Source organism: Dipodomys spectabilis, unplaced genomic scaffold (genome assembly GCF_019054845.1).
Source record: "Dipodomys spectabilis isolate Male_0828 unplaced genomic scaffold, ASM1905484v1 ptg000085l, whole genome shotgun sequence".
NCBI classification, from domain to species: domain Eukaryota; kingdom Metazoa; phylum Chordata; class Mammalia; order Rodentia; family Heteromyidae; genus Dipodomys; species Dipodomys spectabilis.
Window position 1 is genome coordinate 5,774,289 of NW_024870762.1, and position 20,612 is coordinate 5,794,900.

Genomic DNA, 20,612 nt, shown 5'->3' on the forward strand with positions numbered 1-20,612 from the left:
TGTGCTGGATTTGACCTGGCAGGTGAGGGTCAGGTGATCACTTGTGTTGCTAGGAGCACGATGCTGTCACTCAAAGATGACACAATAAAGAGGGGCAGGGTTGAGCATGCTGAAGTTTGCTGAATCCTTGGGTTTGCATTTAGGCCTGTTTTAAAAGTCTGTTCTCAGAGATTTTGGCATTAACAGCTCATTGCAGTGGCTTCCATTTGCTTATTATTCTGGCTCTGGCCTATGAACTCTTAACTCATCAGTGTGTGTCTTTATGATGGCTCACTGTGATCAGTAACCTATTAGATACGTGACCTGACCTCAAGAGTCTATTAAGTCAACTTCAGATGAAATTATCCTTATTGTTATTCTCATTATCCATTTGGCTCATTTTGTAAAATATCACCAGCCAAAACCTCCCAAGGGACTGTTTTCCACCTAAACTGCCATTAAGACAGGTCTGCCTGGCCTAATACCTGCAACTGATTTTTTTTCTTCTTCCCAATCTAGTTCAAACTTGTTAAATGCTTTCTTAGCAGTGACTCATCCTTGCATGCTTGCTGGGACTAATCCAAGGGTCTCCACCTGGGCCTCCCAGGCCCAAAGGGACTTCTAGAATTTAAGCAATATAAAGGAATTACAGGGCTAGGAGCCAGTGGTTCAGGCCTGTAATCCAAGCTAAGTAGAAGGCTAAGATATGAGGATCATGGTTCAAAACCAGCCCAGGAAGAAAAGCCAATGAGATTGTTATCTCCAGTTGTTAATCCTTCATATTTTCTGTGTTTTAAAACATAATTCTGAGTAGTAAACAGATTTCACCAGACCCCTAAGGGTCAGACACACCCTTGGAATCCCCGAGCTGAGGAGTTCCCTTCAGAGCTCCTGCAGAGCCCCTGGGTGCAAGTAAGTTCCCTGAGTCCTGATGACTCATTATCACAAAGGGCCTGGATCATAGGCAAATAGACCACTGTGCTGGACAGTTAAAGTGTAGGACTGAAGACAGGGAGGAAAAAGAAAAGGAAGAAAGGAAATGGGTTGGGAGAGAAGTAGAGAAGGCAGATTTTACCAAACCCCAAGAAACTCACAACTGTGGAAAACTCAACCTTTATTATTACCTGCCTAGTGCAGGGGATTAAAATTGCCTCAAGCTAGGTCCATATATTAGTGTAAAAATCTGTCTCTTCCCCCCCAAAAATGTACAAACCCCAGGTGATTATAGAAAAAAACCAATGTGGTAGCTACAATAGAGAAGTCCAACCCCCAGGCCACAGCCCCTTGCTCTCTCGTCTCCCCTAATCCCCAGTATTAACTCCACAGAAACATACAGGCTTAGAGAAGGCCTAGCTACAGCATGGCAGGTGGGAAGAAGGGACGAGGATCAGGGCAGGGGCCACCCCGCCCCTCTTCCAGGTCCAGTGTCTGAGGGGACATTGGAGGAGGAGAAGGAGGCCAACGCTGAGAACAATTCCAGGGGTAGGCCCTTTTTTGTCTTCCTCACCCCTCAAGTTCTCAGCCAGCAGAGTCCAGTGTGTGACAGGAAGAGAGAAGCTGGGGGTACAGCCACCTCCCCCTAGGAACCAGTGTTATCCAGTGAGGCCCAGGTGCTCCAGTGAGCCAGGTCCAGTGTCTGCCCTGCATTGCCCCACCTTTTCCCAAAGGATGGCTGGTAGAAGTCAGAGACGGTCCCATCCGCAGGGCCAGCTGGGTGGGCGGCAGGGGCAGAGGAGAAGAGGGACGGGAAAGGGAAGTGAGTGCCAGGTCCGGTGAAAGCTCCCTGGGTAGGCCCAGCCCACCCGCAGTCATGCTGCCTCTCGGGGAGATGGGCAGTCAGGAAAGGGGGTGGGTGGGGTGGGCATAGGCTTCTCTTGTTTTCGTGTCACGGCTTCCCAAGGGTGGGTCAGCAGGATGGCATGATTCACACTGTGTTGAGTGCATCTTCTGCCAGAAACCGATGTAGCTGGGAAAAGGGTGGCCGCTGCTCAGGTTCCCGGCTCCAGCACTGAAGCATCAGCTCATACAGGCCCTGCGGGCAGGCAGGTGGCCGGGACAGGTACACCTGCAGCAAGTAGCATGGCGCAGAGAGAGCAACAGGTGTCCTTTAGTCTCCACACCCCCACGCTCCACCCCTCACACCCCCCACCCCACCTCCCCCCTGCCTCTGCTCTGACCTGCCGGCCCTGGTCCCGGAAGAACTCCCCTGCATTCTCGATGACTTGTTCGTCGGTGAGTTGCCCAAAGGGCTGGGCCCTGCAGAGCATCAGCACCTCCCACAGAGTTACCCCAAAGGCCCACACATCACTCGCCGTGGTGAACTTGCCCTGGCACATAGAGAAGGCAGAGAAGGACCTCAGGCAATGAAGCTGTAGGGAAGCCCCACACCCACCCAGCCTGACTCCTTCTCCCCCTTGGCTTCCACTCTCCTTAGATGGCCTACCTTACCATACAGGCCTCTCCGTCCTCCCTGCCCCCTTTCCTTCTCCTCCTCCCCATCTTTCCTTTCCACTTGCCCTCCATTTTCTAGTCCTGATTCTCTGTTTTCCCCCAGCCCTACCTCCAGCTTCCTCTCTCCTCTTCCCTGACACCCTGTCCCCATTCTTGGCTCCTGGGCCCTTTCCCCATCACAAGATCTCTCTTTCTTGGGTCTCTTGTGCCAGAGGGATCCCCGTTTTACAGACAAGGAGACAGCAGCCAGAGAAGGCAGGTGACTAGCGAAGCCACAACGCTGAGTGGCTGCTGCTGCTGTCCTCTACAGTTCTGCCTCTGCCTGCCTCTCCTCCAACTACTCACCATGAGAATGCACTCCCACGCCATCCACCGGATGGGTAGCACCGCCCGGCCCTGCACTCGGTAATAATCTCCAGCATAGAGGTTCCGGCTCATGCCAAAGTCGGCAATTTTGATAGTGAAATTTTCCCCAACCAAGCAGTTCCGAGTGGCAAGGTCTCGATGGACAAAGTTGAGTGTGGCCAGATAGCGCATGCCTGAGGCAATCTGGGCTGCCACATGCAGTAACATCGGGTAGCTGGTGAGGGAGCCAAGGACAGATGGTTACCAGGATTCAGACCCAGAGAACTCCCAACTCCACACATTCCTGTGCAGGAAAGGAAGCAGACCCCAGGCTTCTGGTGTGAAGAAGTTTTAATGCCCACCTGAGGCCAGGGGCAAGATCCCACTCAACCCCCATCTGGGCCACCCAGCCATAAGGCTCTGAGGTTAGGCTGCCACATCTAGGCTCAGGTGATAAGGGTACGGGAGGGCGGCTGTGATTCACAGCAGTGTTCAAGTCCCTCCCTCCCCTCCACTGAGCCATCTCAGTCTGTGTGGCCAAGTTCTAGAATTACCATATTCCCTGGTCCCTATCCCAGATCCCTCCCGGGACTTCTATCTGCCTCCTGACCTCATGCTCTCTTTTTCCTCCAGTCTGGAGTAAAGGGAGAGAGGGTAGCTCTCCAGGAAAACCTTCCTGCACAAGTCGGTACCTGATGGTGGGTCCTTGGGTAGCCTCCCCATCCCCAGGGGCCTCCTCGGCTATCTTGTCCTCCAACTGGTGGGCGCTGAGGAACTGGTTCAGGTCTCCATTCTCCATGTAATCGGTGATCATGCACAGAGGGTCGTCCTGCACACACACACCCAGGAGCCGAATGATGTTGGGGTCCTTCAGCCTTGACATGATCTTCACTTCCTTCAAGAAATCATTCCTGGAGAAGCAGGGAGAAGGTGAGGGAAATGCTGAGGGAGCAGCCATGCCTTTCCTCCTGCTCACATAACCCCAGCACATGCCCCAAATACCAGCCCTCTGCTGGGCACTGTCACAGTTCTCTCTGCCTTGATGCCCAGGCTTCAAGGCCTCCCTTCCAGATGTCCTCACCTCGCATTCTTGGTGGCATCTGGCCGTAAGATCTTGACAGCTACCAGCAAGGGCTGCCCCTTGCGCACACTGATGGGAAAGTCAAGACTGACCAGGTCTTGAGGATTCTCTACCTCACAGAGGTGCACCTGGAGGATGAAAGCCACAAGGTTCATCCAGATCACTGGGTCCAATAGACTAACATGACCCGATGGCCGAGAGACCAGGGGACATGCAGGCGTGGTGGCAGTTGGGTCAGGTGCTATTGGTGGCCAGATGTCTTTCTTACCTCTCCAAATTGGCCCTCGCCAAGCTTCTCCTTGAACCGGAGCCTCGATCGAGGGAAATCCACTCTAGGGGGCCCATCCCCCACTGCCCCTGGGGGTAGTGCAGGCACAGCATAGGTGTTGCCCCCAGTGACGCCCTGCAGGGTGACAATGTCAGCCTCGGCATAATGGGGGACACTGTTCTGGGGAGGTGGGGGCAGAAGCGGGGCACCTGGCTTCTCAGGCTCCATGTAGTCCCCATTGCAGGCTGGAGAGGTGAGGGGGAAAAAGATAGGACAAGGGATCAAGTACGGCACCTGACAGCCACAATTCACCATACCACAGCCTCTCTGAGGACCTGTGTCTCGCAGTTAAGGGAGATATCAGGTCCATCCTGAATCTTCTCTGGTGCTCTAGCCACTAGCCTTGAACCAGATGCAAGTTAACTACTCCAGAGAAAGTTTAATTCTTACTGTCATCAGTTCTTACTGTGTGAGGATCTCCCAACACAGACCAAGAGACCATAAGGAAGTCTGGGTTGGCAGAGGAATTCCTCTACCCACCACTGGAAGCATGGTCCTACCTAGCCAATCTCCTCCATTTCCTAACCCCTTGCCCCTCTCACCACCAGCTCCTTCTACTCCCTTTATCTGCTCTCTGGATGAAAGAGGAGCCCCTGGCCCCTCCCTGCCATGGTTCCCCAACGCTCCCAACCCAACACACCAAGCTCAAAGACAAAGACAAGGGCACACAGAGAAGGGAGAGGGCAACAGTTCTCCACAGCCCCACAATAAGGCATCCATAGACAGGAAGGAATCAGAGCGGTTCCCTCTTGGCCCTGGGGAAGAGGCCACAATGAGAAGGGGACATGGAGGGGAGGAGGAGAAGACAGGAGGGGCAGGGCATGAGCCTTCACCTCTGGGACTGCAGAGAAAGGACACATGGGGGAGAGGGCAAGCGCCCAGGGGGAGGCCCTCCTCCTCGCAGCTCTAGAGAGAGGGGAGAATAAAGGGGTTATGAGATAGCCTAGGACACCACAGCCCTGGAGAGCTGGGGAGGCAGATAGGAGAGGAGGAGGGGACAGCGCTGAGACCAATAGCCTTCTACTTCTAGGTTCAAAGGGGAGGCCATCAAAAGGAGCAAGGAGCAGCAAAGCTGAGCTACAGGGACGAAAGCTGCCAGCTGGAGCGCTCAGGAGAGCAGGAGAGGCCACAGTGGGGAAGAGGAGTGCAAGGTGTGAGGGCTTTTCCCTGCCCCAGTTAAGGTATGGGGAGCCTGGTGGAGCCCAGGGGCAGAGGGGCTTACCCTGGGTGTTGGTGGGTTTGGCCCAGGCGGGTGTGGGGGGGCCCGGGCCTCGAGGGGGACGGGCGTAAGTGGCCAGAAGGAGGCGGTAGGCCGGATTGGAGAGCAGCAACGCTGTCGGGAGAAGGAGGGGGAGACACGGGGAAGGGGTGAGACTCAAGGCTAGACAGACAGGGAGACCTGGAATAGAGCAAGACTAGGGTTCACTGGGATGAATATCCTAAGAGACAGAACAGAATAAAACAATGACCTGGAGAGTGATGAATAGCTGAATGGACAGTGGACGGATGCATGCCTGGGGAGATGGACGCATGGATGGATGGCAGCTGGACAAGGAGATGATGATGGATGATAAGCAGATGATTGAGTGAATGGATGATGGAGGGACAAATGGATATATGACTATAATAGATGGATAGGTGGTTGGATGCATGGATGGACGCAGATAAATGGATGAATATACATGAGTGGATGTATAAATATAGATAAATGGATGGGTAGATGAATTGATACAAGGAACAAATATGAGTGTAGGAAAAAATAAGAGAGGCTAGGCACATACAATGCAAAGACACAACGAAGAAGATGGAAAAACTTGTATGTGACACAGACGGATGAGACCGGTGGGAATTATAGACAATAGGAAGGGAATTTTGAGATAGCTTGTATGCAAAGAAAGGTGACTAGGGTTATAGAAGTAAGAAAATGGTATAGACAGGAAAAGAAGAGAAGAGGAAAGGAGGAAAGAAGAAAAATAGAACAGAGGTGGCACTGAATTAAAGCAGTCCTTACCAGAGCTATTGGGAACACAGGGAGCAGAGTGGGGTGGATTTCCACGAGGCCGGGGTTCCTGGTAAGGCGGTGGCTCTCGAGGACCTGGGCGATTGTTGATGAGGATGGTATCCCCAGGAACAGACAGGTGAACTGTCAACTCTTCTTCCAATACCCGACGTTCGGCCTTGATATTGGAAATAGGCCATGTTAAGTGAGGCCACTGCATAGCACACACTTCCTGGTGCTTTGTAAGCATAGCACCTGAGTTATCTCTTTAGTTCCCAGCAAAAACCTCTGGTTGGGCTCCTGCAGGCTCCATTTTACTTTCAGGCATAGGATCAAACTTAAACTGAGGACCAGTGGCTCATGTTTGTAAATCCTAGCTACTTAAGAACCTGAGATCTGAGGACTGCAGTTCAAAGCCAGTCCAGTCAAGGAAAAGTCTGTGAGATTCTTATCTCCAATTAACCAGCAAAAAAGACAGAAGTGAAACTTTGGCTCTAGGACTAGAGAACTAGCCTTAAATGAAAAGGCTCAAGGACCTAGGCCCTGAGTTCAAGTCCCAGAACCAGCAGGCATACACACACACACACACACACACACACAACCAGCACACACACACACAACCAGCACACACACACACACACACACACACAAAACCAACCAACACACACACACACACACACACACACACACACACACACTGAAGAGCATTTTAACTAACTTCCCTGATGGGATTCCAACCCAAATCTGAGCAGCCTCTAATTGTCACCCCTACTGCACTAAGTTACAAGTAAACAAGGGCTTGGGGAGCTCACACATCCATTTGCCCCTCTCACTCTTACTTTCTACCCGCTTCTGTCTGAATAAGCTGATTGGGGTTGGCCAGAGAACCCTAGGAGCAGTTAGTGAGGTCAGAAGCAGTTTGCAGCCTATACCAGAGTTCACTGTCCCTCTCAAGCGGCTCACTCTAGACTCCTTCCAGCCCTGGTAACTGCAGCCTCCCCTTATCCCAATAGGGCCAAGTAGGGGACTGACCCATTCCTGTGAGTCCCAAACTTTCTGTTCACATTCTTCACAGTGGTCTCTATGTCAGATCATGCTTCCAACTCTGCCAACATGCTGACTGATGCAGCCCCCTCTCCACACCCCTCCTGCGCTCCACACACCTTGCTAAGGAGCCTGCGCCAGTGCAGCCGCCACAGCATGAGAGCAATGATGAGGAGCAACAGCAGGATAATGGCCACCAGGCAGCCGATGAGGATGGCAGTCGGACTCCCCTCTGCCTTGGCCACAGGCTGCTGGCCCCGGGGCTCTAGCTCTGGCAGAAGAGAGGAGTCAGTACCACAGGAGGATTCCAATCCCACCCAAGGGGAGGCCAGGGAGGACGTGGGAGAGGCTGCTCACCAATGCTACTGAAGTTGGTGGGAGGTGGGCCAGGTGGCCACCAGGGAGCCGGCGGGAAGGTGCCCCCCAGAACTGGAGAGGAGTCATTCACCACATCTGGGGAGAAGGAAAAGGAAGAGAGGAGGGAGTCAGAGGAAGAGACTCATAGAAGCATGCGTGTGCTTGAGATCTAGGGAGTGGAGGAGGAGGGGTGACACTCAATATTGGCAACCACTGACCAGTCAGGCACCAACTAGTCAGAGCAAGCGGTGGGAAGTCCCTGGCTGTGGGCAATTGGAGGGCTTCAGGACAGAGCCCAGGGTAGGAGTGCTGGCTATCAGAAGGCTTAGAGAAAAGCTGACTTCTCCACTGAGCCTTCCACTATTAACAATCAGTACTGGGTAAGGGTCAGTCACAAACAAAGAGCTCCTAAAGACAGAACAAGCTGGGCACTGGTGGCTCATGCTGATAATCCTAGCTAGTCAGGAGGCTGAGATCTGAGGATCACAGTTCAAAGTCAGCCTGGGCAGGAAAATCTGTGAGATTCTTAATCTCCAATTAACCACAAGAAGTGGCACTGTGGCTCAAAGTGATAGAGTGCTCAGGGACACAGCAACTAAGCCCTGCGTTCAAGACCCACGACAAAAAAAAAAAAAAAAAAAGGGAGAGAGAGAGAGAGGAAACAAGAAGAAAAAGGGCTCTGATTATTCTGCTCCTGGCTGAGAAGTCTTATAGCTGATAGGTAAGAATGATGCCAGGAATAGTATTCTACGGCACCTCAGGGTCAATGCTTAAACTGGTTGGCAACACTGGGGGCTGACTCCAGAGACTTACCAGAGATGAAGGAGATTTCACTGAAGAGCAGCCAAGGCCCCGCAAAGAGGAAGCGGCATTGCAGGAAGCGACCCACACGGCCGCCCAGAGGTACTGAGATAGCCCGGGCTCGGGGGTCCCCTAGGCTGCCCCCCAGGGCATGGCGCATGGGTTCCCCCTCCCAGGCCATAGCAGGGCTTCGCTTGAATCGACATTCCACCCCGCCTGGCAGGCGAGCTCCCAGTGTGTGCATATTGTTACAGTGGACCTAGGGAGACAGGGGGAAGACAGAGGGTCAAGGCCAGGAGCGCCCCCAAAGAACCCTGGTAGCACCTTACCCTGGCACTAGGACCATCTCTGAGGGCTGCGCTCACCTGCATGGCCTGGAAGACCCTCAGTTGGTCAAACTCAAACTCCATCTCCACATAGCCACTGGGGAAACTGTGGTTGCTCCATCCCACATAGTCATAGCCTGGCCAGACTCTCAGCTCCTGGCTCTGCCGAAAGTCATCCAGCCCCACCACACCATCTGCTAGCTGGCCCAGACCACCATACTGCAGCCTGGAGAGGAGGGGACCAAGAAGAGGAAATGGAGGTTGAAAGAGAAGGTATTAACTGTCCAGATGCACTGGACATCTCCCTTCAATAATCTGGCTGGCCTATTTCCTGTCTACTTGTTCCTCAACCCATCCCAACCCCATTAGTTCCCTTTTCTCTTTCTTTTCTTTTCCCCCCAGTCCTGGGGCTTGAACTCAGGGCTTGGGCACTGTCCCTGAGCTTCTTTTGTGCAAGGCTAGCACTCTACCACTTAAGCCACAGTGCCACTTATGTGATACTGAGGAAATAAACCCAGGGCTTCATGCATGCAGGGCAAGCACTTTACCACTCATCCACATTCGCAGCTCCTTTTCTTTCTGTTCTCTATACTACCTCTAGGACCATCACAGGTACTTTGCAGGCCACATGCTGCACACCTTTAAGGCACACTATTTAATCTATGCTGTGCCAATTTCCAACAGCCAGGGGGTGCCTCTAATTCACTCAAAGCATTCTCTGGAGATAGCAGTCCTGTGGATTACTGCCACTTTATTCTTGACCATGCCCCCTAAGGCTCCACCTCCTGATCCCTCACCCTAATTCCTCCATTTCACGGCCAAGACTACTCATCTAGACACCACCCTCCAACCTCCCGCACACACTCTGGCCTCCCTCCCAGGCGCCATGTCCTCCCCAGCCTCTTTCCTCTCACCCGCCCACGGTGTATCCATCGTAGGTGGAGTCATTGAGGTACACAGCCTCAGATAAGTACATAGTCTGCCCCACAGGGGCTGTGTAAGACAGGAGTCCATCTGTCAGGGAAGGAAGAGGAGAGTTAGAGACAGGAGCTTTTACTCCCTACTCTCGTCCTGGGCCTGGGTAGATTTCAGCCCCGTTCTTGTGTCCCTTCACTGGCCTATAGGCATGGGAGAAGAAACGACACTGTCAGTCCCTTCCTCAGGAAAGGGTACTGGACGACCCTCTTCATATTCCCCAAGCCCTAGAACCAAAATGGATTCTTAAGAGAACATCACTACTCACCCCTCCAGAGGCAGCCATAGAGCTCCACCCGCAGACAGACACTCATGACTCGGTCAGCCCGGGGATAGAAGCGAACCAGTCGGGCCACCATGGGGGGCCCGAGGTCCTTCAGCACCACTCCCCCGGGGTCCTCATTCCCTGAGATCACCTGGGGGCCAAGAAACAGGGCAGATGAGTGGGGAGGGCCTCAGACCCTAGCTAAGTCATAGTTAACTTCAAACTGGTCCACAAAGTTTGTTCAGCCTACTAAAAGGGAATACTGAGCACACAGCACTGTGGGAATTTATACAGCCAGGCATTTATAAAATAAGGGTCTGCAGCAGCAACCTGAAGTGTTTCTTAGAGCCTTTGGTCTGTCCTCAAACTGTAGTTTCAGGTCCCCCTCTCTCTACCTGCCTGTATCCATGTGTCTCCAAGTCACTCCTGCCATTATGGCTGGATCCAGTCTAGACCCTTAAAGCCCTGAACCCCACTTCATCTCCCACCTCTTGCTCTACCCCATTCCCTCTGTCCATTCAGCTAAAGTTGGCTGACTGCCTACTCCGTGCCTGGCACATTCTCAATGGTGAACATCAGTCTCTCCCCTCAGAGGCCTAGGACTCCAGTAGGAGAAACAGCTGTGAGGAACAAGAGGCCGAGTTGTGAGGACAATGAGGTAGATGGTCAGAAAAGGCTCTGTGAGAGGTGACATCTCGGGGGAGAACTGAATTGGAGCCAGGGAGTGCCTGTGGGTTCCTAGAGGAGGAGCTTACCAATCACACAGAACAGCATTGGAGAATGTTCTGACTGCAGAAAGCAGCCCTGGTTTGTTCCAGGCACAGCACGAAAGGCAGTGTGGCCAAAGGAGAGCCAGAAGCCAGGCCGGGCTAAGTGTTCTCACCCAGCCAAGGAGCTCTAGCTTTGTTTTGGTAGAGTCAAGTGCCAATGGAGAACTAGAAGCTGGATGTGACACCTCTGACTAGCATTTTCTTCTTTTTCTTTTTCTTTCTTTTTTTTTTTTTTTTTGCCTGTCCTGGAGCTTAAACTCTGGGCCTGGGCACTGTTTCTGAGCTTCTTCTTTTTTAGTCTCTTTCTCTCAAGGCCAGAATTCTACCACCAGAGCCATAGCGCCACTTTCGGCCTTTTCAGAATATTGGAGATGAGGCTCACAAACTTTTTTGTTGTTGGTGGTGGTAGTCATGGGGCCTGAACTCTGGGTCTGGGCTGTCCCTCAGCTCTTCAGCTCAAGGCTAGTGCTCTACACTTGAGCCACAGCACCACTTGCAGCTTTTTCTGCTTATGTGGTGCTGAGGAATCAAACCCAGGGCCTCATGCTTGCAAGGCAAGTACTCTACCACTGAGCCACCTTCCCAGCCCAGAATCTCACAGACTTTCCTGTCCAGGCTGACTTGGAACCATTCAACCTTCTGAGTAGCTAAGATCATAATCTTAAACTACCAGAACCTAGCTCGGACTGGCATTTTCTAAGGACCACTACATATAGCCTAAGGTCAAGATCTAACATCAAGCAGAAAGGTTTGGAGACTACTCCTTTCATCTAAGCTGGGAAGGGATGGACACTTGGCCTAAGGCTGTAGAATGGGGTGGGAAGAAGTGAGATTCAGGAAATGCTATGGAGAAAGACTGGCACTGCTGATGCTTTGGAAGAGGAAGGAAAAGAAAGGAAAAAAAAGTCAGGATATCACCTTAGCTCAGAAGCTGAGCTACTAGGCAACGGGAGCATAACACTTTATGAGCTGAGGATGCTGGGAAGAGGGAAGGTTGGGAACTAAGGTCAATGGTGAGTATGAGATACTCACTAAACACCAAGGTCCAGGAGGGGGTTCAGGTTTGCAACACTGGGTGGCATTAGGAGGAGCAGACCTACTCTAGAGCTATCCTGGAGCTGGAGCTGCTATAACTGGAAGGTCAACCAGAATATAAGTGCTGTTTAAAGTATGGCTAGCTACTCAGGAGGCTGAGAGCTGAGGATTGCAGTTCAAAGGCAGCCCTGGCAGGAAAGCCCATGAGACTCTTATCTCCAATTAACCACCAGAAAACAGGAAGCGGTGCTGTAGCTCAAGTGGTAGAGCACTTGCCTTGAGCTGAAGAGCTCAGGGACAGCACCCAGGCCCAGAGTTCAAGCCATACAACAGACCAAAAACATTAAAAAATAAAAATATGATTGGGCATTGCCACTACTAGCCTCACCTCCTGACCCCAACGGTCCTTCCAGTCCATCCAGCGGTAGCCATCCCGGGAGTAACGCAGCCGGTAGCTACGGGAGAACTCCTTGCCCAGACCTCCAGCATGGCGGCCCTGGGTGCCCACCAAGGCAACCAAGTGTAGTCGCCGTAGATCCACCTGCAGGTACTCCTCCTCCTTGGGAAACACAGGCCCTGCCGGGCACCATGCCCCATCTCCATCACTGCTCTCCAGCCTGGTAGGAGAAAGGAGGTTACAGGACATTTGGTCCCAGATCTGCCTCTGCATCTCATATTTAAAACCTTCCACCCCTACCTCCACCACCAGACTGCTGGAGTTTCATCTACATGGGTATTCTCAGAAGCCTCTGGGCTTGGGCAAAGGGGCTGGAAAAGCAAGCAGAGACCTGAGGGCACCCTCCAGGGTAGTCACAGGTATGTATGCCAGGTACCTGCTGTGTCGGGCAGCCGTGGAATCTGACCAGGAGCTGGAGACAGAGATGTCACTGTCAGGAATGGTCCGGTCCTGCATGCCCAGGGCATAGCGGCACTTGGCTGGATGAACATAGGCATAATGGGTCAACGTCCCCAACTCTTTGACATCCCCGCCCCTCAAGCTCTATCCCTTAGGGATAGAAGATTCAGTGTCCTCACCAGGGTCAAAATGTCCCTTCATGTCAGCATCTCCAGTTGCCACCAAGAGCAGCAGCAACAGTAGAAATGAGAGGGCCCTTGGCCCCATAGCTCCTGATCCCTCAGGCCTAAGGAGGTAGGGGTCGCATCTCTGCAGGGGACAAAATGAGTAGGAGGGTAAATGAATTGGACACTGAGTCACAGTGACAGCAATAGATAGGATGGCTACTTTGGGGATAACAACAGTAAATTGTCAAAGATGGCCATTGTTTAACATCATCAGCTCTATGTTTAGACTTTTTCATGTGCCAGACACCAGGCTAAACCCATAAACAGAATCTATAATTTTATCTTCAAAGGCCACATTATAGGGTAGATTCTGTTACTGTCCACATTGCATAGGTGAAGAAACTGAGGTAGAGATCCACTTAAAGATGCCAAAAGATCTGTTCCCCTACTCAGTAAAAGATGACAAAATACCCCCACGAACAACGGCTTCAAACAAAGAACTTGCAAATGAAAGTGGACAACACATATAAAAGGGGAAAAGGATAATAGTTACAATAATAAACTAAGTATGTTTACAAATTGAAATAAGAAAACATATATATAAACAATCTAACAGAGAAACGGCCAAAGAATGTAGTCATTTCATGGAAAAGCACAGTTTAACTGCCAACAAACTTTTTTCTTTTTAACTGTCAAAACTAGGGGTCAGTGGCTCACACCTATAATCCTAAACTACTCAGGAGGCTCAAATCTGAGGATCACTATTTGAACCTAAGTCTAAGTCCTCGAGACTCTTTTTTTTTTTTTTTGCCGGTCGTGGGGCTTGAACTCTGGGTCTGGCGCTGTCCCTGCGCTCTTTAGTTCAAGGCAAGCACTCTACCGCTTGAGCCACAGTGCCACTTCTAGTTTCTAGTGGTTTATTGGCGATAAGAGTCTCATGGACTTTCCTGCCTTGGCTGGCTTTGAACCTGGATCCTCAGATCTAAGCCTCCTAAGTAGCTAAGATTACAGGCCCTCCTGAGTAGCTAAGATTACAGGCGTGAGCCACTGGCACCTGGCTCCTCGAGACTCTTATCTCCAATTAATTACCAAAAAGGCCAAAAGTAAAACTGTGACTCAAGTGGTAGAGCACTAGTCTTAAGCACAGGGACAGAGCCCAGGCCCTGAATTCAAGCCCTAGGATCAGCACCAAAAAAGAAAGAGAGAGAGAGAGAGAAAGAGAAAGAGAGAGAGAGAGAGTCAAAGAAATAGATATAACTCATTCAGGCACTGATGGCTCATGCTTGTACTCCTAGCTACTTAAGCAGGCTGAGATTTGAGGATCATGGTTCAAAGCTAGCCCAGGCTTTCTGGGAGACTGACACACTCCCCCCCCCCCCCCGCTCTTCTCTTCTCTCTCTGTCCTCTCACTCTTCTCTCTCTGTGCTCTCTCTTCTTGCTCCTCACCCCCCCCTTTCCCTCTCCCTCTCTTTTCAGGTGGTCCTGAGGCTTGAACTCTGGCCTGGGGTACTGTCCCTGAGCTCCTTTTGCTCAAGCCTAGCACTTTACCACTAGAGCTACATCACTACTTCAGGCTTTTTCTGTGATTTAATTGGAGATAAGTCTCACAGAGTTTCTCCTGCCCAGGCTGGCTTTGAACCAAGATCCTCAGTTCTCAGCCTCCTGAGTAGCTAGGATTACAGGTGTGAGCCACCAACACCTAGCTATCCTCAACACTCTTATCTCCAATTAATCACCAAAAGAACCAGAATTAGAGCTGTGGCTAAAGAGTCTAGCCTTGAGCAAAAAAGCTCAGGAACAAATGCCAGGCCTTGAGTTCAAGCCCCAGGACTAGCATACAGAAAATGCAACTCAGATTGACAATTTTTTTTCTTTTTGGGTCCGGTCATGGGGCCTGAACTCTGGGCCTGGGTGCTGTCCCTCAGCTCTTCAGCTCAAGACTAGCTCTCTACCACTTGAGCCACAGCGCCACTTCCAGCTTTTTCTTTTTTTTTGCTTATGTGGTACTGAGGAATCGAACCCAGGGCCTTATGCATGCAAGGCAAGCACTCTACCACTGAGCCATCTTCCCAGCCCCTGATGAATATTTTTTAAGGTTACGACTTCTATGAATGGTAGAGACAGATGAAAAAGGAGCCACGTCTCTTTTTGATAGCAATGTAGTATTCTGTATTTGAAAAGCAACCTAGCAGTATAATAATTCTTTTTTAAAAAATATTCATAGATTTCTATGCAGCTATGGAAAGTAACAAAGTAACAATCTCCAACTTAGTGTGATTTCCTGATGTCTCTGTTGAATATGAAAAGCAAGACTCAGAAGGATTAAAAACATGCATTCCACCTTCTGAAAGCAAAGAATAAACAAACCCGTTTGTACACATACTTGTAAGCATGTCTAGAATACTTGCATTAGAACATGAGTTAACAAAAGGAAAAGACAGGCTGACCGTACTGTTTTGGTAAAACATGTAATACTAATGTCATGTAAAATGTCATCTATAAATAAATACAAAAATCATTTTAGTTTTTTTCTTTTTGTCCAAGACTGGGACTTAAACTCACTATCTGGTGGTTACTTTTGCTCATTAGCTAGCGCTCTACCTCCTAATCCACGCCTCCAACACTCATTTTTAGTTGTTGTTTTTTTTTTGTCGGTCATGGGGCTTGAACTCTGGGCCTGGGCGCTGTCCCTCAGCTCTTCAGCTCAAGCCGAGTGCTCTACCACTTGAGCTACAGCGCCACTTTCGGTTTTCTGGTGGTTTATTGGAGATAGGAGTCTCACGGTCTTTCCTGCCCAGGCTGGCTTTGAACCGGGATCCTCAGATCTCAGCCTCCTGAGTAGCTAGGATTACAGGCGTGAGCCACCAGCGCCCGGCTCATTTTTAGTTTTTTTATTATTTTATTTTATTTTATTTTGTCAGTTGTGGGGCCTAATCTCTGGGCCTGGGTGCTGTCCCTCAGCTCTTCAGCTCAAGGTTAGTGCTGTACCACTTAAGCCACAGCACCACTTCTAGCTTTTTCTGCTTATGTGATGCTGAGGAATTGAACCCAGGGCCTCATGCATGCAAGGCAAGCACTCTACCACTGAGCCAACTTCCCAGCCCCCATTTTTAGTTTTTAAAAAGTAAAAATATCAAGCCGGGCGCTGGTGGCTCACGCCTGTAATCCTAGCTACTCAGGAGGCTGAGATCTGAGGATTGCGGTTCAAAGCCAACCCGGGCAGGAGAGACCATGAGACTCCTATCTCCAATAAACCACCAGAAAACCGGAAGTGGCGCTGTAGCTCAAGTGGTAGAGGGCTCGCCTTGAGCTGAAGAGCTGAGGGACAGCGCCCAGGCCCAGAGTTCAAGCCCCACGACCGACAAAAAAAAAAAAAAAAGTAAAAATATCTTAAGTATCAGCTAAACCTGAATTGATTGGCCCTCCAACTTCCAAGCCTGGAAATTCAGAGAAGCGTGGCTTCCAGTCTTCCAATCCCACCACCCTCTAAGTCCCATAGGCCCAATGTGGTTCCTAAACCAGTAGCTTTGACAAATGCAGAACCCTGGGCCCATCCAGACCTGCTGAATCTGAATCTGCATTTTAACACCATCCAGGTGATCTGTGTCCACTTAAGTTTGAAAATCCCTACACTGTTTCTTCTGGTGTCCCAGAAGCCTACCCCATCCCAGATCAGCCCAACTGTCACCTTATAAACCCAGGAATCTAGCTGTCCCCACACCCTTGCTACAAGAAAACCGTTCTAACCCATGCCAGTGCCTGAGTTCTCAAGGCTCTGAAGTCCTGAGGAACCACCCCTGCCATCAGGTCCAAAGCATCCTTTGGCCTGCACTCCTTGCTCTGCCCCTGACATCCTATCCCCCCCAGTTCCTATTTTCTTGAAGGTGGTGGCCTCTGACAAGAGCTCAGGGCTGAGGAAAAGACAGTTGCCTTGGAGATGAAGGCGGGTCTAACAGGGAAGCCAGGTCACCCCAGGAGGTAAGGAGGAGTGGTAGGGGGAGACTCCCCCATCTCTTTGTCCTCCTCCAGCTGCTCCCACAATGCTCTAGGGCAGGAATGTAAGAGGCAGCTGAGACCCCATAGTCATAAGCAGCAGCTGAAGGAGATGCCGGAGTTGTGGGGAGTACTAGCTAGAACCATGACTAGTCCCTGGGGGGGTGTGGGGGGGGGTTCCAGTGCCACAGTCCCAGGAGATTGGCTAGGAATTCCTGGGTGCTGCTCTCCACCCCCACCTCTCTGGGAACAGCAGGGCCCTTGTTTCCCTGAGTAACCTTCATGCCTATCCCAGATGAGTCACCGGAGCCAGAAAGAGAAGAGAGGAGCCTGGGGCAGAGATACAAAGGCAGGCCTAGGACAGGAGGCAGAGAAGACAGCCGAAACACAAAGCCAGAGGTAAACAGAACTGGCTCAAAATGCAGGGCGCAGGACCAAGCAGGGAAACACGGAAGAGTATAGCAAAGTCTGGGCAATCCCATTCTCTAACATCCCCCATCACCCCATCTCTTTCCACCAAATCTTAAGCCCACAGTCAGAAACAGGGAGGACAGGCTAAGAAGATTCACCCAATCACACCTAGCTGGACTCCTTTACAACCAATTATAAACCCAGGACTAGAACACCTTGCCTCAGGCCCTTCACTCTCCTCTCCCAACTCCCATTCACCACCCAAAAATCTATACCCAAACAGCGTGCACGCACGCACGCGCACACACACACACACACACACACTCATAAAAGCGCATGCACACACAAACTTACTGTAAATACTGGGGCTAACACACAGCATGCATGCCTCTGAGTGTCTCAGACAACCCCTCCCAGCCTTTCAGGGAGACATGGCAAACACGGAGGCTCAAAAACAGACACAACACAGCCACTCCATCTACACCTTGGCATTCTTTAAAGTCCAATCCTTGGGGAATACCCAGTTCAGACACCTGTGAACATGAAATGGCAGACACCACATGCTCCTGTAGCCACCGGGGGGCTCTGGATCCTCAAAGAAACTAGATCCACTTCCCAACACACATGGGTACCCAAGCCAGAGGCAGGGCCAAGGGGGTGGTACACATGGAAAGTTGGGTGGGAAGAGCAGTATTGAGAATAAAAACCACATGTAATCTCATGCTACCTTTGAGGATTTCTAGAAGGTATTCTATTATTCTATAAGGTATTCCATTGTATGGGTGTATCTCAATTGGCATTTTTTCGTGCATTTTGTTTTAAGACGGGGTCTGACTATGTTGCCCAGGATAGCTCAGAGCTCCTGCTTCACCTTCCCAAGTAGCTGGTACAATAGGCCTGCCTCCCAGTGCTCAGCTTGGTTTGTATTTGTTTAATAAACTTCCCACCTTTATGGGTGGGGGGAGGGGAAAGAACAAAAACCGTTTCTCCAGACACTCTTTCACCTGTCTCTGCAGCGCACTCGGTGCTAGACACACCTACATCCTCAGCAACAGTGACTCCAGCGCCGGCCGGACGCTGTCTGGGAGCGGAGGTGCTGGGTTGCCCGGCCAGCGGGGAACCAGAAAGTGGAGGCTTGGGGGCGTAGGGGTGGGACCTTGAGAATGGCGCTCACTGGATGGGGAGTGACCTCATCTCATGGCAGAACCAACCAACCGTCCAGCGTGGATTGTCCCTGGTAGGTGAGGTGTCCGGCCAGCGCCCGGCGGGGCCTGGCTGTCGGTCCGGCCGCTGGTTGAGCGGAGGCTTGGCAGTCGATGCCCGCAGGGACCGGCCGGGCAGCTTCTCCAGGGGCGGGTGCCGTGACTCAGTGGGCCACATTTGCGCACCTGTCCCCCACCCTGGGTCCCGGGAGGCCCCTATCCCACGGAGGGAACCCTTCCTCGGAAGCCACTTTCTCCGATTTCAGACAGGGAGCCGGGGGCACCAGGGTGGCGCGCAGGGCCCGATCCCTCCCCCCCGCCCGCGCTCACCCCGCGGCCGCCCCGCAGGGCCCCCCCTGCCCCGCCGATCTCCCTTCCTACCTCTCATCGCTCTTCCCTGTAGACCCTTCCAGGCGTCCGACCCCGCAGTGGGGCCTCCGCGGCGGCGGCGGCGGGGCGCGGGGCGGGGCGGGGAGCCAGGAGCCGGGAGCGGGAGGCGCCGGCGGGGCTCGGGTGTCGGGAGGCGGCACCCGCGAGCAGCTGTCGGGGGCCTGTTCCGGGGAGAGGAACCAGGGCAGGGGCGGCTCGGGCCCAGGCGCCGCCTCCCCGCGCCGGGTCCCCCTCCTCCCCGCGCCCGCGCTCCCCTCCCCTCCGCCGGCCGCCGCGCGCTCGGGGCGCAGCCTCCCCTCCCCCTCCCGGGCCCCCGGACTCCCACGCCCCGGCGCCGCCCACCCCGCATCTCCCGCGCACCCGGCCTCCCCCAGGTAACCCGCCCGCGCCCCCCACCCATGGCGCGCACCCGCCCCAACCCCTCCCGCGTCCCCCCCACGCACCCCACCCCCCGCTGTCCCATCCCCGGGGGGCGATGACGGGGGTCCACACACACAGCAGGCCCCACTTTGCGCCCCTCCCTACCGCCCGCCCCTGTTCTGGGCTCGGTTCCTGGAGCAGCCCCCGGCGCCGAGGACCGAGCGGGTTTCAACAGGCCCGGCGCCCAGCGAAGCGCGGTAGCCCGAGTGGGGGCAGGGAGCCCGGATCACCTGTCCACCCGACCCGCGTCTCCTACCACCGCGCTTGGCTTCTCGCTGGGACCCTCCGGGCTCTCCACAGCCCACCCGAGGTCGCCCCCAGAGCCTGGCGAGGAGCCATTCTGTCCTAGCCCCGGTTGCTCTCGCATTCCCGCATTCCCTTTCCTCTCTCCAGACCGCTCTCGGGAACTCGGGGCCACACTTCCAGGCCCTGTTCCCCCTGGACTCCCCTGCTACGGGGCTCAGGGCTCGTAGTCCTTAGGCCTGGTGCGCAAGTGTGTGTTGGCAGGGGGAGGGAACTGATCACTAGCATGGGGGGGCTAGAAACGGAGCCAGGACAGGTGAGTGGAGGGACGGAGGAGGAGGAAGAAGATCGGGGCACACTGTAAATCAGACATTGCCTGACCGGATGGGAGCCCGAGACAGAGCTGCGGGGAGACTTGGGTAAATAAAGAAGAGAGCTGCAGAGCAGTGGACCGTGTGGTGCCCACAGTCCGCCCTCAGGAAGCACCACCTGTCAGCCCTCCTCTCCACACCCCCACACCTGCCAACCCCTGGACCATGTTAGATCACCAGTAAGGTCTCTCTGGGCAACATCACAGATCGCCACGCCAAGGCACCTCACAGCTGACATAAACTCTGACACAACCCCAAGTGTCGTTCCAAATAGTCTCAAGAAAGAAACACCAAGCCCAAACCAGACAAGAACACAAAAGCACTACCAGGAAGAGGCTGGCCCTTGGGAGAGGCCAAGGCACACAATGAGCTCAAGTTCACAAACCCAAGGACACTGTAGCTGTTGAGGAACTTGCTCACAGACAGTCCCGGGTCACTGGCAGAACGAGCCTCTGGCCCTCCCATCAAGCCCCCAGGGATTTCCCCAGAGCACCTACCCCACCGCAGACAGCAGACAGCGCTGGGAAATCTGAGTCCCGGAGAGGCTGGGCCCAGCCTAGCCAGGCTGGGGGTGGGGCCAAGGCTTCTCAGTCACCTTACCTGGGGCAGCCTCAGCCCTTCCTCCCTGAAGCTGTGCATTGGGGACCCCCCCCCCAACCACCAGCAGCCAAGCTGAATTTAGGCTCCTCACACCCCAGAGGGACATTCCACACCCTGCACTCATGCTGACTAGGACCCAAGGATTTGCTGGGAGCAGTAGAGGAAGCCAAAGAGTCCTAAAACGTTGGTCTGCTCTTCTCATG

The 20,612-nt window shown here is 52.9% G+C and overlaps 1 protein-coding gene across 5 annotated transcripts; it reads right to left on the reverse strand.

Moving 5' to 3' along the window:
* Positions 1 to 1,076: 1,076 nt before the first annotated feature.
* Ddr1 (discoidin domain receptor tyrosine kinase 1) lies at positions 1,077 to 20,331 on the reverse strand. 5 transcript variants are annotated; one of them, XM_042684035.1, is made up of 18 exons: positions 20,307 to 20,331; positions 12,792 to 12,921; positions 12,590 to 12,692; positions 12,145 to 12,373; positions 9,955 to 10,102; positions 9,626 to 9,725; positions 8,751 to 8,937; positions 8,398 to 8,644; positions 7,585 to 7,680; positions 7,347 to 7,498; positions 6,196 to 6,361; positions 5,407 to 5,517; positions 4,125 to 4,369; positions 3,857 to 3,984; positions 3,468 to 3,686; positions 2,776 to 3,010; positions 2,157 to 2,306; positions 1,077 to 2,044 (listed from the first exon to the last, which is right to left on the reverse strand). In XM_042684035.1, exons 2-18 carry the CDS (start codon positions 12,877 to 12,879, stop codon positions 1,904 to 1,906), a joined length of 2,745 nt encoding a protein of 914 aa, XP_042539969.1. In that variant the 5' UTR covers positions 12,880 to 12,921; positions 20,307 to 20,331; the 3' UTR covers positions 1,077 to 1,903. The 5 variants fall into 5 exon arrangements, with proteins under 5 accessions (XP_042539969.1, XP_042539968.1, XP_042539970.1 ...); XM_042684034.1 differs by lacking the exon at positions 20,307 to 20,331 and adding an exon at positions 18,767 to 18,853; XM_042684036.1 differs by lacking the exon at positions 20,307 to 20,331 and adding an exon at positions 18,188 to 18,212.
* Between the last annotated feature and the right edge of the window lie 281 nt (positions 20,332 to 20,612).